Raw genomic sequence first — 18087 nt, 5'->3', positions numbered from 1 at the left:
TTCATGACATTCCAGACGTTTTCTGGAGTAAATTACAGTGGTCTCTTATTTTTTCCCGAAGCTGTATTTCATTTTTACACAGGTTTTACATCCTCACATCATCAGACTCCAGGCTTCTGAGAGAAGGGCAGAGATAGTCACCGTGTACTAACAAGGCTTTATATAAAGCACGTAACCTATCCTGAAAAAAGCCAAATAGAACTTTGTACATATTTTTTTAATTTTATGAAAGGTGGACACAGGACTGGCGATCAGGCTCATTAGCTTTGGAATATTTCATAGTAGCATATTTGTACGAAATGTGTAATGAACTAATTTCTTGGCTAATAAACAAGTAAGATTTCATTTATTTATCATTAAACCAATAAAAATATGCAGATTTTTATTAGTCAATTAAAAATGTATGGCTTTATTAATTTGTCAATTGATATGTTTAGTCATTATTACTCTATTTAAAATATTACATTGAAAGTCTGATATCTAAATTCTAAGCACAACGCATTAGTAAAAACATTTCATACAGAGTCTTTCTTTAGGATGTAAAACCTAAAATAACTATTACTTTTAATGGCTTGTTTGAATGTAAGTTTACTTGGTTGGCTTTTAGCTTAGTGGAGGTCTGAACAACAAAAACAGATCTATACATGGCCACTCACAAGCACCCCAGACAAAACAGGATATTAAATTAAGAAAATATTAAACACGTATTTAATCAAAGACATAAATCTGTATTGAATGACTGGCTTAACTCCTTTACTCTCAGATCGTACTGGGGACGCAAAATTGCTGCCTTATTTTGTTTTGTATTATGTATAAATCTAATTTTCTCCAGATTTAATTGCAGCCAGTTCCCACACTTCCTCCACCGCATGTGAAACCACATTACTGATTCATTAAAGGCAGGTGCACTTGGAGGCAAATCAAGTTATGCCTGGTATAAATGACTCCCAGACTATTCTAGTATCAAGACAATACATACGGTATACAATACAATAGTGATGTCCTACACGTGATTAGTGTGATTAAAATCTCTGCATTTTCCCCTTAAATATTGCCAAATTAAATAAGGTCATGTACATTTCAAGATTTATTTATACACGTGTCTACCTCATACCTAGAAGGCTTAAAAGAGCAAGTATGGTTTCAGTAAATAAATAATAATAATAACCGAAATAGCAACCCAAGGCCATGGGGGTCAGACTTCTTTACACACTTCTTTGTAGTGTTTGTGACATGCAGTTGCATCAGTCCATCATTTTTCAAGTGAAAAAAAAAATCATTAAAAAAGACTCAATATACAATGGGACCGATATAACTGTGGATTTACATCTGTTGTTTTAGTAAGCATTTACAGATAGAATGATGATGAATAATAAAATTGTCATAGGCATTGTACAAAAAGACCACCACAATTTTATGGTTCAACACGGTGGTAAAAGTAAGAGCATACAATAAGGTCTATTTATTAATCTGTTTTTTTCATTTAATCAACTGTTATCCTCACCCTTTCCATCCCTCTTGATCCAAACATCAGGTAAATCCGGTTGACTGTTTGGTAATATTACAGGCAGATCACTTTGACTGGCCCGTCCCCTTCCAGACCCTGGAGAGCCAGGGTCATAAACTGTTTCTCTTAGAGACAGGCGCAAAGTATCTCTCTTGCCGTTGAGGTGACCTGGTCGCAGCTCTCTTTCAGTCACAGTTGGTGGAGCGATAGAGACTGCTGGTTCAATGTCACTCAAACAAGTTTCGTTGGAATCTTCAAGCCCCTCAAAGGAACTCTGAGACTGACAAGACAGCAGTCTTTTATGTGCATGACATCGATAGGCCCCATCCATAGAGAGTGACCTTTTATTAGTCATTTCATTTGTGGTCTCTGTGACTGTGATATCTTCCAAGCTAGAGGACGACAAGGAGATGTTCCATAGTTTATTACCAGGTCCGCTATGGCATTTCTGGCACAAATGCTTTTTTTTTGCTGGATCACGTGGAGGAACTACTACAGGTCGTGTTTTACTTTCTTTGTAAGGAGATGAGGTCTGGACAGCTTGGGGAGTGTTACAACCCTTGAGGTGCCTGCTGCATATTTCCTCACCCACAGATTCAGTGCTAATCCTGTCGTAATATCGCTTTGGACTGAGACCACAGAACTCAATGTCATCTGAAAGAACAGAAGGTCTGTTAGACAGCTTGCTAGTGCATGTGCTGTTTTCAAAGCTGTCACTTAAATGACAGGCAAGGGGTTGTAGCTCATACTGCTCTGGCTCCCTCCCTAACCTTGTATGCTGTTGCCTGTGGCGGTGCTGGTCGGGGCACAAAAGTGCTCCACCTGCTTCTTTATTACAATTTCTTCTCCCTTGTGATCCCGTGCCAGTACCGCAGCCGAACGTCCCGTTAGCTGATGGATTGTTGTTTCCGGCTTCCACACCTGCACAGGAAGGTGGTACATTTTCTGTGGCTGTCTCTTTTGCACATGGTATGATTAGTTTCCCGCAGTTCTTCTCAGGACCAAAGAAGCAACAAAGTGACTGAAAGAAAAAAGTGGCAAAACCACATGCTACACACTTCACAAGAAGGAGAAATATCCCAAGTTTCCTGAAAAGCAGTGCTGTTGCTGGTAGCATTATAATCCCAACACAGAAGTATGATCCTGCACCTGTGGCTACTGGACAACCCATTTTTTTCAGAGAATATGCAACCCTACCCAATCTGTCGGTGCTTGGGGCCAGGCAGTAGGAAATGCAGTAATTGACCACAAAGTCAACAGAGAGGCCTGCAGCAGCCGAAATGAACAGTGCTTCCACGCTATTTAACTGCCATTCTAAAAGCACAAGCAGGCCAACAGTAACAAAAACACTCCCCCCAACAGCAAATGTCACATAAATGCTTAATGGTATATTCCAAGTGGTGAGCAGAAGCGATGCAAATGTAAGGGCTACAGAAAAGCCTGCCACTACTAATGTCTCTGAGCTCAGACATTGCTGGAGGTCAAACAGCAATAACTGGCTCACGAACCACCCTTTCTGCAGTCCAAGGGGAGCACTAGAAATCTCGTTATTGAACCAAGACGTGATTTGTTTATAGAAATTTGAAGTTTTGTTGAAATTAAAGCTGTAAAGCTGCGATGTCTTGAATACCACAACAAGTGCAGCAATTCGATTTTGTAAATCAAAACGCAGACCTGCGTTTCTTGGTGAGCGTGTTTTTGTCTGTTCTTCCACCATCATTTTGAGACACCTCTCGAAAACACTGGCAGGGTAGGGGAACGTAATATTGTTGCAGCAGTAAGTAAATGCATCTTCACTTTCAGAACAACGGCGAATAGAAACCCAGTGAATCAGGTCTTCCACAAAACATGTATTGTCTTCTATTGCTTCTTTATCTGCTGGTGGTGAAGAATAAAAACTCTGGTTTCTAATTTTTCCACATAGCTTTCGCAACCACACTTGAGCTTCAGAACTACTTATATTGAATTCTGGATCCATGGTAAAGGAGCCATTGCTTCTTGGATTGAACTGAGCCGCATCCCCGACCGGGGTGACACCCCAGATTAAAGTCATAGTCATAGGCTCATCCTCTCCTTGTTTCATTCTCTCAAACATGAATTGGTGGCGGTATTCTGCATCATATCTTTCAAATGGATGACTGGAGCGAAACAGCTGAGTTGCCCGACTATCTGACGATGGAAGTTTCATGCCAGGGTCTACACATGCGATGTAAATTCCTCCAGCAGCCAGCGCTGCAAACCAGCAGATCCATATGTATCGAAATTTAACCACACCACAGGGCAGAACTTTAAGGAAAATAAGATTTGATGTGTCTGAGATTCCTCGTTTTAGACCCCGAAATTTCTGTCCCATTGTGAAAAGGCACCGCTTCCTTGAACTTGTGTCCCAAAACCCCCCAGGATTTTTTGAGCAACATGGCTTCCACGATGGCTTAGCAGCAGAGATGGAAGCCCCTGCAGCATGTCGCTCTTGCAAAACAATAGAACAGGGGAGCCAAACGAGAGCAAAAAGTGTGTTGATTAAAGACGCACTACCAAGATAGACTGCAAAACACCTCACCACTGTAATGCTACTTATGTAGCCCGAGTAGAATGTAATGCTGGATGTCAAGCCAGACACTAAGATCAAGTACCCTATTTCCTGTAAGACGCGGTGGATTCTCTTTTCTAGTGCAACTGGAGGATTATGGCTCAGTTGTGACTTCCAAAAGTCGTTAAAGGTAAAGGCTTGATTTGAACAACTTCCAAAAAGGACGAGAACTGCCATGAGGTTCAGAAGCGGAAAAAACAATAGGCCAAATACAACTTTGTAAAAAAAATAAGATGTCAAAAGTGATAATGTGACTGCAACCAGTGACATGGCTGATAAAAGGAATGATTTAAGATACAAGGCCATTGTAAGTAGCAGTGCAAGAACTGTGAGAATAGGGTAGACCGAGTCTCTTGAGAGGTAATATTTAAAAAGCGTTTGCTTAATCCCCAAGTCCATTCCTGTTATTGTAGTATTGTTATACGTTAGCTCACGACCTTCCAGATGTTGCAGATAAATCTCCATTAATGCATTTCCTTTCGTCATTGGTAGAAACAGGACACTATATTTTAGAGATGGAACCTGGTACTCAACAGTCTGCGGCCCTAGGAAATCCTTATCCACCAGGTAATGTAGAATTTGATAGATGATGCTGGAGTGCTTGCAGGGATGTGGGACAGATGCACAAGAGCCATATTTGCCTCTTTCCGCACATGATGAAACAAGGCTTCCATCATGGTAGTAAGGGGCGCAGTATCTGAGCAAGCCTAAACTGTCTGATACCTGCTGAGCTGTAAGACTGAAGCATGAGGAGACATTATTGAGGAGAGACAGGAAGTTCCCCAGGGACCAGCTTGGACAGCACTCTCCCTTACCCTTGGTGCCAAATGCCCCTGATTTGACCTGGCAAAGTTCTTTGAAGTGAGAGTCTGAGCGTATCTGAAATTTTTAAAGATGACATTACATTTTTAATGTAATGTTCCTTCAGTAAGTTTGAAAAGTAAAATGTGCACTTTTAAATAAATTTGTACCAAACATTTCATTTTTTGCAAATATATCTGAGTTACCTGAGTCTGCTCCATCTCGCACATGGAATAGATTGCCTTCAGACTCCACAGACTTTCAGAATTTTCTGAGCGGAATACCAGCTGGGCATAACGATCTCCTGCAGGAGCACAGGTCAAAGAAGGACACCAGCGTATTTTATTATATATGTTTTACATATTTAACTGACAATGGCAGATTACCAAAACAAATATTTTTCTTTTACCCTCACCTGGGTCATTGCAAAAATAGGCATTCTCAGTAGTGTCTGTATGTAGCATTCTCCTTGAACGATGATGTAAGTGCTGCTGGGTTTTACTGCTGACCTCTCTGGAATCACCATGTTTAAAGAGTTTTATATAATACATTTTATTGAACATGTATAATATGAGCTTTTCTTTTACTTCCATTTTATTAAAAACACATGTAAATCTGTTAATTCATGCAATTATCCAATCAGCTATTCATTTTTGCTGTAGCAAAGCTCTTGCAGATACAAGCCAAGATCTTCAGTTAACATTCATATCAAATATTAGAAAGGGGAAAAATTATGTCAGCACCAGGGCATGGTTTTTGGTACCAGACAGGATATTTTCAGTGTTTCGAAAACTAGATTTTCCAGCACAATAGTGTTCAATTAGTACATAATGATCCAAAATCCAGTATGCAAACATTCTGCAGGCAGAAATGACTGGTTAGTTAAGAAGGGCCAGACTGGTTTGAATAAAACAGTAACTCCAATACCTCTACTCTACAATCATGATGAAAATGCAGAAAACCATTTTATTTGCATGACTTTATTCATCGCACTTCTGCAACCTGATTAATTGATCAGATAACTGCATGAATGAGCAGACCTACTATTTTCTATAATAAAGTAGACTTAAGTACACATGAAAAGCAGCTCGTCTACTTAATTGTGGTACCTTCCTATACTTTGATCAACAAACTTCTGCGATATCATAGACAGTGCTTTCCCAGGCCCAGTACTCTCCTGCAACTTTGCCCACGCTGCCAGTCTAATCCCGATGTCTGTTCCACGAGGCTCAAATCCCTGTAAGAAAATTATGAGATAAATTGTTTCCCTCTAGGGAAGAAAACCTACCTATAATTCTACGAGGCACACTTGCAGGTCATGCTGTTGGGTTAATTTAAAATTCTGAATGTAATTTTAAATACAGCACATGCACATAAGTTATTTGTTTTTAGTACAGGGACATGAAGTGCTATAACTAAGGGCTTCATTCTGTAGAAATCTTGCACAACAGATGCAAAGGTACTTACTTCTAAAGGATCAGAAAAGTCTGGCAGGGGACCAATCAAAATCCCTGCTACGGAGAGAGCAAGTAGAACGACTGCACATGAGATGAGAACTGTCATTGGGTATTCCACTACGACTTGGGAGTAGCTGCCAAAAACAATTACAGTTACCAAATGACTGCATTAAAAGTTAGGGTAATCTATAGTTCAATAATTTCTTGAACAATTTTTGTTAATGGAACAATATATTACAAGCCACATTAACACACTATGTTAACCTACTTTTTTGGAATCCGGTGGAGTCTCTCAGTCCTATAAGAGAGACAGCAATTATTATTTACACTTCATTTCGAATGTGTGCATTTATAGCAGTCAGAAAAACGTCTGACAAAGGGTTCTACCTGACTGTCACCACATGACGCTGAACAGGCTTGTAGTTATTGCCATCATGTGATCCTTGCAGCCAGGGACACTGCATTGTGTTGTGACATATAGGCTGGTGGAAGGGACTGCATCTGTGGACTGTCTTGACAGCATTGCACGTGTAGTCTGAATGAGAAGAGACATTTGTTTGATTCATACAGATGTTGTCTGTGATTGGCTGCTGGTGGTCACAGCACTGGCATCTCTTGATGCGAGGTGACTGGTACGCATGACTCTGCAACACTTGGTCGTACAGTTGAGAGGAGGAAGGTGGGGTGAACAGATGGTTTATGTGGTCCCCCTCTATGGGGACTTCATTCGTTGGAGACTCTGCATCTTCACTGTCTGGGGGACACAATGACACCTTCGGGATCTCACTGCAAGAGAACAGGAAACTTGGCAACATAAATTGATATTATAGTGGTGACAGAAAATACTTGAGTTGACAACCTCATCAAAATGCCGTCACTAGTCGGACAATATTATCAAGTCTCTTTAAAAGATGGCAAATTTGCTATGTGCAAAGTTTATTCTAGAATTAACAGAATGGTAGAATGTTTGCCAAAAGCCTTAATGCAACAAACCGTATTCACCGGTTAAGAACGATGCATTGTAAGCAATTTGAATATAAAAAGTAATTTGCAAAGGCAGAAGCAACTAAATCTTCTAAGTTGACCCTCACTCAATCACCATAGCAGAAACCCTCAAAAACTCAAAATAAATTCTTATTCTGCAAAGAGTAAAAAAGGCTTAAACCATTATCACAAAAATAATAATGAAGATAGACACAAAGACCGTTTCCTAGCTTTGGCTCAGGCAGCTCTGGTTTACTGCTCCATGCATCCAGACTGACAGTGAGCGACTATTCGCACGGCTGCACGCATAGTGGATGATAAGAGGAATAGACTGCCCTTAAAAATGCAGTAATTCTAATATTTATTAAGAAATGCTTGCCCTCGTTGCTTACTAACAAGTAGCCGTAATTGACTTACCAAATACAAAGTAACTGATCTATTTATTTAAACCGCTTGCTGCAGAATTTTGGTTTGTTATTCACTGATGCGCCCTTGTTCCATGTGCTGCGCGTTATTACTAATGAGTATGGTAGGACAGTCACATGTTTGGCATGTGAGAAAGCTCCATGATGCTAGTAAAGAAACAGAAAATGTTTGCTCTTTAGTTAAGCATAGGCTATTCTATAAGTTTCAGTTTACACTACTCACAATAAGTTGCTTGTTATGCAATGTCCATGTACTGGACACTCTTGTTGGCTAAAATTATCATTAAACATCCAGTACACCAACTGGAATAACTGTGGAGATCTAAAAGTAGTGGCTCTGCTGCTTGGGATGCAGCTTAGATATACCAAGACTTGTTGTTCCATTTGCGAAGTTGCATTTCCAGATGCATTACATTAGAACAAAATGGTCAATCAGAACAGTGGCCAGGACAGAAAAACATGGCACATGAACCACTTGTTGACTTATCCTTCAAAGATACGTTTGTCCCCGATTCTCATAAAAGACTGACTGATTAAAAATTTTGTGAACGTAATAAACAATTGAATAACTGATGTCTAGATTAGGGAAACCATTTCCTTTCGTCCCCAAATTGGATACATAAACAATGACAAGCGGTTCAAAGATCAGTTAATGGAAGATCATTGAAGGATGTTGTTAATTTTTTTGGGCAACTACTGAGCACCAAACTATGTTCAGCCGCTTGACAAACTTCTTACAGCATACAAAAACAGAACGTACATTATGTCACTCAAGATTTATATTCTGCATTTACACCCAACAATCAAAGTGCAGTCACCATGACATTGCTAAAATAGAAAAAAAAATTGGTAGTAGGACAACTGGAATCCATCAATTCTTGCTGACTATTTTTGGAGCAAGATGTGCCAGACACTGAGTACAAACAAAAATCGGCAGCAAAACACTTTTAGGCCTGCTGACTTTTTGCGGCTTGACATTAGTCTTTTAAATACATCATAGACACTAATGTTAATTACATGTTTCTCAAGATTCTTGAATAATGCAGTCATTTTGAAATCTTAATTGTGTTCAGGTTGAGGGGGTCTATCAGAGAAACCTTAAAGAAATGTTACATTTGTTACAAAATTGTTTATTTTTACAAAAATGCTTACAATTATATTCAAATTATTTATATTTTCTGCCAGTGGAGACTATTTTAAACATAAAATTAGCACAAATAAGCTAATGATCATATAGTACAGTACAAATGTGACTATAATCATAATATATTTAATTGCCCAAGGCAACTAAAGGCTAGCCTGTCTGGTACGACCCCTCAGAAAACCCAATGTACAATGTAGTACAAACTGCAGAAAAAAACATCAATGCTGGAAAGACACCAGAACAACCAGTGCACCAAAGACACAACACATGGGGACCAACAGGCAAAGAGCCAAAGGTCACCGACCTAGCCTCCAAACTCCCTAAATCTCAATCCGATTGAGCACTCATGTGATGCACTGGACAAACAAGTCTGACTCATGGAGACCCCACACACCATGTGTATATTTATAAATATAGTGTATATATGCTTATGCATATACATATGCACACACCAATTAGCCATAATACTCGAACCACTTGTATAATATTGTAAAGTGTGCTGTGGACAAAGACGTCAACAGCAAAATTGCAAGAGTGGGGCTTCCATGGATCTGACTTGTTTGTCCAGCATATTTCACAGGTGTTTCAAACTGAAATCTGTGAAAATTTGAAGGCCAAGTCAACTGCAACATCTTGAACTCTTTATGTTCCTCAAACCGCTCCTGGACAATTCATGCAATGTAGCCAGGCATTGTCCTGCTTAAAGAGACTACCACCATTTGGGAATACTGTTGCTATGGGCTGTAAGCTGTAGGCAGCAAAATTTAGGTTGGTGTTATGGTGTCAAAGTAACAACCACATACAATAAATGCCAGGCCCCAATGTTTCTCAGTAGAACATAGCCCAAAGTATCACACTGCCTCCCTAGCCTTGCTTTCTTCCCATAGTGCATTCTGGTGCCATCTCATCCCCAGCTAAGCTACACACATGTACCTGGCCCTCCACATAAGTAAAAGAAACGTTATTCATCAGACCAGGCCAATTTCTTCCACTGCGTCCTGGTCCAGGTTTGATGCTCACATGCCCATTGTAGGTGCTTTCTGCAATAGACAGGGGTCATCAAGGGCATGTAGACCAGTCAGCAGCCACAGCTCCATACAACACGCTGCAATGCACAGAGTATCCTGATACCTTTCTATTATAGCTGGTGTTTTCAGCATTTTTTGCTCCTTTCTGAGATTGGATCAGACACGAAAACATTTTTTTCCAGACCAGTAAGCATTTGGCTCCCAGGACCCTGTCACTGGTCCATTGGTTGTCCTTCCTAAAACCACCTTAGTAGGTAATAACCAGTTATCTAGCCATTACAATAAGATCCTTATCAAAGTCCCTTTAAATGCTTAAGTGTACATATTTTTTCTGCTTTCAACACATGAATTTCGAAACTTGAACTTGCTGTGTCTCATACTCATTGCTATTTTTTTCACTTGTTAGTGGTTTTAAGGGTATGTTTGATCGATGTGTAATTTAGGTATTTTCAAGCGTACTTACCAAGAAACTAATTATTCTAATTTCAGCTGATATATGATATATTTTTCTGACAGTTGTTTCAGTATCAAGCCTTGCATGTGTGCACTTTGCTGAACTAGTCGCTTCAATATGACTACATCTAACTGTAATCTGCTGTATTCCCTGTGTCTACTTGTTTGTCTTAATCATACTCTACAAATTCTACAAATTCTCCTCCGATCCATCTGGCTGCACATCTTTTCTTTTTTTTTCCCTCAGCGAGGCACCTTATTGTGCTGCCTTTCTTGTTGCCAATACCAACTGTGTGTGTGTGCGTGTGCGTGCGTGTGTGTGTGTGTGCATGTGTGTGTGTGTGCTTGTGTACGCTTTTGTGTGCCATGGAACAGCACACTGGTATAAGGTGATCTGACAGCTTTGCAGCAATTTTTTATTGGCCATTTTATACAGCTGAGACAATGATTGCAAGGTATTTTTGTCAGAATCGTAAGAAAGCTCCTGCTTTGCTAAACCTGACATGATAAAATATAGCATTATTACACAAAATGTCTTAATGAATTTAAGAAATCAGAACAAGCTCACCTACGCATATACTTAGGTATACTGCCTGGCCAGAAAAAAAAGGTTGCACTAATATCTGGCTCAATCGCATTGAGTTTTGATTATGCCTTGCAATGTGGTGGCCATTTCATGTGTGAAACTGATTCCTCATCCACCAGAACCATTTTTTCACAATTAGTGGGAATATTTCCATGACCAGATTTATAAAGAAAAAAAAGAAGAGGTGATAAACTGGTTATTCAGTACATTCAGGTCATCAGATGACTTCATATATAAAGTAAAGTCGGCTGATGATCTGAATGTACTGAATGACCAGGTCCTAGACTTGAGCAACCAAAGCAACCTCAGATCATAACACTGCCTCCAGAGGCTTGTATAGTTTGCAGTGTGTGTTGCTTCATAAGCCTCCCTTTTTACCTTAATACACTCCTCTCTAGTGATGGGAAGTTTGACTCATTTTAGTGACTCGGTCCTTTGAAAGTCGTTCATCAAAATGAACGAATCTCTTTTTTTTGAGTCATTTTGTTCCTTTGATCAGAAATAAAATAAAATGTTACATTTTCAATAAACAGACACCTAACACGTCTACATACACACACACATTTTGGCTATAGTTCCAGTAATAAAAATATTACAATGCAGCTGAGGACATAACAGAATGAGCAGCTCACCTCTCATATCTTCATAATCATTCGTTCTTTTGAATCTATCACACTGCATAGCGTCTATGGGAGTCACGTGACAAAAGAATGAATGACTAGGAGTAGAAGAGTCATTATGAACCGTTGAATTCTGTTTCCTGTATACTGCACTGCATAGCGTCTATGGGAGTCACGCGACAAAAAAACAAACGATTCGGACCAAAAAGACTCAAAGGTAACTACCTATTTCTGTTTCCTGTACATAACCCATGGAGGTTTTACGATGTTTTGCTACTACTTGTTCAGTTGAGTCACGTTAAAGACTCTTTCAAAAAGAACGAGTTGTTCATGAACGACGCATTACTACTCCTCACTCTTAAATCTAGACTCATCCACCCTCACTAACAAGTGATTTTCTTACAGCAACACAGCTAATTAATCCTAAACTATGTGGAAATCCTGTTTGTAGTAACATAACCCCGGTTTCTGCTGTCGCTGTTGATTTTAACAATGCAACTTGAACAAAAATTTAAGTGATATTATTTATTTTTTCTGATTACACTTCTACCACAACCATAACAGTACAATTCAACACTATCATACCAGGTTTTGGGCCTTGTTTACACTGGCGTTAAAATCGAGCGTTTTTCTGGCGTTCGTAGCGTCCGGTGAGCGCGGATCAAGCGCAGAGGGTTTTCTACACATAGGAGTCAATGAGTGAGGCTTTGGTGACGTGAGTTTGTCCAGTTGCGCGTAGTTTTTTCTTGACGTTCAAATCCCAAAGTACGCAAGGAAACGCTTCTAGTGCGTTTTTCTCCGTGTTCATTTTACGCTTCGGAGGACTGGATATATCCCATGATTATACATACTATACATAGGGAAATGCGGAAAAAAGCAAAATAAATTGGCGAATAGTCTCTCTTCGGGGCTAACACCAAATTACATATTGGTTGATCGGCGTGCAATATGATATCGCAGTGTTATGAGAATTTTTAAAACAAGACGATTAATGTCTAATATATCAAAATGTTCCATAATAACATCTTTTATGAAGGCACCTCAAATAAAACAACAAGGGCTTTCATATCCAGTTCCCGACACTGCCTCCCCAGGTTAACACACAAACTACAATTTGGGCTGCAGGCTGACGTTAGACAGAGACAAACCAACGCAAGTGCCAAGCGCCACTACAAAACGCAACATAAACGTCTAGGACGTTAAGAGCGCGTTTGTTTATCCAAAAATTTTACACCCGTGTGAACAAGGCCTTACAAATACATTTGTTAATAAGCAGCTAATAGGTAATTCATAAATCAGTTTTTAATGGAATTATCATTAAATTCAATTCAATGTCTACTTGATGCAGGCTAATTTAAATCTAAAATGTGTGTTTATTTATTATTTTATTTTTTGGGCTAGGCAGTGTATGTAATACTAGCATGCTTTTTTTTCTCAGATCTTCTTGGTCATAAGGTGCTGATTAAACACCTTTTTAAGGCACTGCTGTTCTTCACAGGTTTATAATTATCACACTCATTTTATAAATTCATCGTGTCTATAGTAACAAGTAATTCACAGCGTATTACATCACAGAGACTTTACACAATTTAGGGCTATTAATAAGTGGATGCAAAAATTTACTGTTATTTAACAAAGAAAAAAATATTAACATTGATCAAGTCAACATTTCTGTAAAGAGAGGGTAATTTTAAATGTTTTCAGGTCAGGGAGCCTTACAGTACATTTTCTGGTTTCTCTGTAATAATGATAAGGCTGGTAAGAGAACAACTGTTCACAGCTGCAATAGCATAAGTGATAATTAAAACCCAGGACATCAGATCTTGTTCTACAATTCTAAAAGGTTAAAAAGCTGTGTGTGTTTTCATCAATACATTTTAAAACATAATTATTCATATTAAATTATAAAATTATTTTATTTTGTATTAATTGTTGGCAAACCACTGTGTCTATGAGTAACCCAAAGTCATGGATTATTTCCTCCACATTACACATGGCACTAAAACATTTTTTACACACTAATTTTCTCCTATGAAAAATCACTGTGCTTGTGAGTATCTCTAGTAATACACGTTATTGGTAAAAAGCCTGGAATCAGGTTTCTCTGTTATGAGACACTATTGGTCTATGATATACCCTGTGCCCTATAATACAAGAGGATCTCATGGATGAAATTTCACTATTCTAAATATACCTTAATTTTCATTATTCTAAAACCTAAAATAGGAGTTTAGGGCTAGTATAGGACTACTACTTTTACAGAACAGGGGTTCAGTTCTACATATGTCCACAGTCCCTACATAATGCACCACAATTATGTAACAAATTAAAATAATAGGCAAATTATTAAAGCATGTAGAATAATATTTTCATTATTAATAGGAGACATTCTGAACGTTCCACTTACATTCAAGTATACAGTATATTTCAAGATAATATACTGTGTATAAACATACTTATTTATTTATTTATTATTATTATTGAGAATTTGACTAAACTCAGCTTAATTCCATTGACCATTCACTGGATAATTATTAAAAGAAATATAATCATTTGATATTATTATCATTTTTTAATATTATTATTATAATTATATTTAGTTTCATCACTATAAGAAAATAGAAATATCATGGACAATCTGGCAATGCATCATGGACAACACTTTTGAGCACCACTTATAGCATTTCTGAGAGAATCAATGCCATTAGAATACTTAGCTATGAGAAACTAGGTGATGGGTTTGATCTTTGCAAGTCTAGTGGTGTATTAAATTGCTACTAACATTTTTCTAAAAACATTACTAATCTGGTATTGCCACAATTAGGCTGCACGTCTGAAAGCAGCATCCCACAGCGCTGCACCCCACCACACATGCGCCTAACTCAGCATGAGCATGATTTCTGCTTTTGCTGGAGACGACAATAGCGAGGAGGCTTGATGTTGCGTGGCAGTTAAAGCAGCAGCTCGGTGGAATATATGCTACTGCAGTGCTGCTACAGACAAAGAGTAAGAGAGGCCTGAACATCCCACAGTCTTTAAACCTGCACTAGATGACAATTTTACATTAAATCTTACATTCCTTGTGTAAAGACGCACATACCTTTTTATTAGGTTCACTGTACAGTAGCTACTAAGTAACTCATAGTAGCAAAACCTAATCTCCCTGCTTGTTTTATTGAAACAGTTTGAGCCATTTTTTTTCTATTCGACCAGGATGTAAGCAGCCCCTTTTGAAACCTAAACAGTACCAAATATAAATGTAGCATGAAGCCCTTAGATGAAGAAATCAAAGGTTTAGACAGAAGCGCCCAGGTGGGTACCTCACGCTTGCAAACGGAGACAAGGCTTCTCCTACGAGAGTCATGCTCAGACATGAATCATTGCAGTGACTGCTGGAGCCTGTCCACCAGTGCTGAAGAGTCGTCCTCTCGCCATCTGCTTAGCACCTCTCCTTTCTCTAACCACTTTATGTCATTTATCACTATCACATGAAAGGGAACAGTAATGCTGCAGTTTACTCGGCTGAAGCTAAACTGCTCACACTAGTAAAACGGAGGGAAAAAAGCTAGTTGTTATACATATGTTAATGCACTAAGCAAAACACTCACTTTAATGGTCAAGCACACTTTCGATTTCAAACTGCCTTTTATTCAGGCGGGGAGAGGAATGGAAAGGGAATTGGAAAAGAAAACAATCTGAATATATAATTTACTGTGACGATGAAGTGGAACACTTTAATTCACACAATGTATTCACTTGAGGTTTCACAGCGTGGTAGAATATTTGATATGCAATGCTGAACACCCCATTCACCACATTACCAACACATTACCATGAAAAATTTCAAATTAGTTTTATGTCAAAACCTACTGTTGTTGGTCTTTCAGCTGCTCCCTACTAATAAATCTTATTGATTGTTATTGTATTACTATCATATACAGTAGTCATACTTCATTGCTATTGTATTGTCTAAATTGTAATAAAATTGCAGATTTAGCATTCATGTTATGACAGCTTGTCAAACCAAAAACAAATATTTTTGATAGTGCAAGAACAGTCACGGTTATGTAAATCCTCTATCCATAAAAAATTATATTGCAGTGAGTGTAATAAAAAATTGTGTAGCACTAGAGGGGTAGCTCAGTGGTTAAGACATTGGACTATGGGTTGGAAGATTCCAGGTTCAAACCCCATCACCATCAAGTTGCCACTGTTGGGCCCTCAACTGCTCAGGTGTATAATGCAATAAATATGCAGGTTGCTCTGGATAAGTGTGTCTGGGAATACTATAAATGTAGTGCCTTTTTCATGGTCTAAACTGTACAATAGCCTACAACGTTTTCCTCTAAATGCTAATTGTCGCACAAAAAACAGCAGTATGGACTAGTGGTTTGATTACTAAGGACTGCAGTTTATTACAGGTAATATACAAACAAATGGCAATTTATATAGAGTTTGTCAGTAATTTAAGTACTTGCTTAAAATATAAATAATTTAAAAAAAAAATGAATAGATAAATAAAACAATAATAATTTTGAGGTGATAAAGGAATATCATTAGGCCGGATGAATAGGTTTGAAGACAAAACAGTAAATTTAATAGTTAAATGTTGCATTTGAAATCACAATTGCAATATGTCTTAAAAGGATCACAGGATCAAATTGTGCAGCTCTAATTTAAACATTATTTTTTTTGTGGGAATAAAGATTAGCTACTTTAAAAAAAAATCATAATTTTTCTTACTTTTTTTTTTATTCATATCACCATATTTAAATTAAGGGAAGAATTTCCAGTCAAGTAAAATATGTACATTTAACAAAAAACAAACAATTGTTAAAATATAAACTTAATTCATTAAAAAAAGACTTCATTTGAGTAAAAATAGACAGATATCAACATATAAAGCCTACTTAAGGCCAAAATTATTTTTGACTGGGCTAATTAATGACTTTAAAATTGCATTTAAAATGTTATGGATACATTCCATGGACAGTGCACTGTTGCAGCATGTATAATAAAACTGTCCTGAAATAAGGATTTACATTATTGATATGAGTCCAGCTCCATATAAATTAATATTTCAAGAGTTGTCAACTGTTTTTTTTTTTTTTTTTTTTTTTTTGGTAAGCTAACTTAAAGATACTTATATTCTCAGATCTGCACTTCATACTAGGCGGCTAGATTTTATTATGATTTGTTACTGCTGTCCATGTTCAGAATTGTTTAGACTGATAAGCAACCATTATATTATCTAACACCAGTCAGGTCTTAGGAGCTTATTTATTTCTCAGTACATGGGCTACTGCAGCTGCATGTGTGGTAGTAAACTAATAATAAACGGTATTGTTTACGTGTTTACCGCAGCTTGAAGTATTTACCTCTAGGAGCTCAATAAACCTCTAGGAGCTCAATAAACAATCTAATATAAAGGCAGAAACCCGTCGCCTACCTTGGAGCAGGTCCCTCTGCCTTGGTCTGATTTAATTCATTCATCACACAGCGCTCATCACAGAGAGACACGGCATCCATATTAACAGATCACTTTTAAACCCGATGTCTAACCATCTCAGTCGTTTCCTAGACAAGATCCTGCCCGGATGTGAGATTTATTTTACACTGCGCGATCTATTGCTGCTTGTAAATGATGTTCGTGGTCTCTGTGTTGAGGATAAACTGTGTAGCTGCAGGCTGGTCCGTGGCTGAATTCCAAATGACTTGCTATAAAGTGTGAAGTGCACTAAGTATGGCGCCGACGCCGTTATTTCCGCACTCGTGTAGTGCACTCATGTAGGGAACGAACAGCGTTTGCAGATGGAGCCTGATCTCGCGCCGGTTTCCTATTGGTGGATCTGAGCGGTCGCTGTTCAGCCCAGGATGGTGCTAACAGTAATAAATAGTAGTGTAGGATTTTCCATATACTGCATCAACTGGGTATTTAAACACATTAGAAATGCTGACTTTATTTTAATGTAATTATTAAACACATCACAGTGTGTCTTCTGGCATCTTGCTAAAATGAGATCCTAAGCTGAGGTTACTAATTTGTTTCTGGATATTTCTGAAAAATATGCAGCCTGATCAAATGTAACTAAGTACTGCATCATGAACTGTAGGGAACTGTATTTCCAAGGGAAGTGAAGCCATGTGTGTGCTTTAGACATGAAAGGTTTTCGGATATGTCAGGTGGAACGAAAGGTGCTTGAGACCAGAGGTGCCCTGCAGCCCCAGTGTCTGGGTATCAAACTGGACCCCAGGGCACATGAGAAGTCTAATACTGAGCCACTAATTATTACATAGCGTCTTACATAATTCTTTTTTTCTACACTTTAATACTTTTTCTCATCCACGCCTAAATTTCATTTCTCTCTACAACACTTTTTTGTTTGCAATCCTATCAGATTTGGATTCTTCAAGCTCAGATTTGATGGGAAATGTTAATTAACATTCGTTTGTTTATCAATTGTTGTTTTTTTTGTTATTTTGATAATTGGC

The 18087-nt window shown here is 38.2% G+C and overlaps 1 protein-coding gene across 1 annotated transcript; it reads right to left on the bottom strand.

Annotated features, from left to right (window-relative positions):
- Positions 1-1487: 1487 nt before the first annotated feature.
- disp2 (dispatched homolog 2 (Drosophila)) lies at positions 1488-17185 on the bottom strand. The gene is made up of 8 exons (XM_053510323.1): positions 17045-17185; positions 6743-7141; positions 6624-6653; positions 6366-6489; positions 6008-6135; positions 5314-5411; positions 5105-5202; positions 1488-4976 (listed from the first exon to the last, which is right to left on the bottom strand). The coding sequence occupies exons 1-8, from the start codon at positions 17122-17124 to the stop codon at positions 1488-1490; spliced, it is 4446 nt and encodes a 1481-aa protein (XP_053366298.1). The 5' UTR covers positions 17125-17185.
- Positions 17186-18087: the final 902 nt, after the last annotated feature.

Source organism: Clarias gariepinus, chromosome 13, assembly GCF_024256425.1.
Source record: "Clarias gariepinus isolate MV-2021 ecotype Netherlands chromosome 13, CGAR_prim_01v2, whole genome shotgun sequence".
Lineage (NCBI taxonomy): Eukaryota > Metazoa > Chordata > Actinopteri > Siluriformes > Clariidae > Clarias > Clarias gariepinus.
This window is presented reverse-complemented; position numbering and strand designations above follow the sequence as displayed.

Excerpts from the sequence above, each read along its gene's own strand:
- disp2 (XM_053510323.1), bottom strand. The coding sequence starts at position 17,124 with ATGGATGCCGTGTCTCTCTGTGATGAGCGCTGTGTGATGAATGAATTA. Across the intron at positions 7,142-17,044 it reads GCAGAGGGACCTGCTCCAAG|TGAGATCCCGAAGGTGTCAT; the intron begins GTAGGCGACGGG and ends GTTCTCTTGCAG. Across the intron at positions 6,490-6,623 it reads CTCCACCGGATTCCAAAAAA|CTACTCCCAAGTCGTAGTGG; the intron begins GTAGGTTAACAT and ends TGTTTTTGGCAG.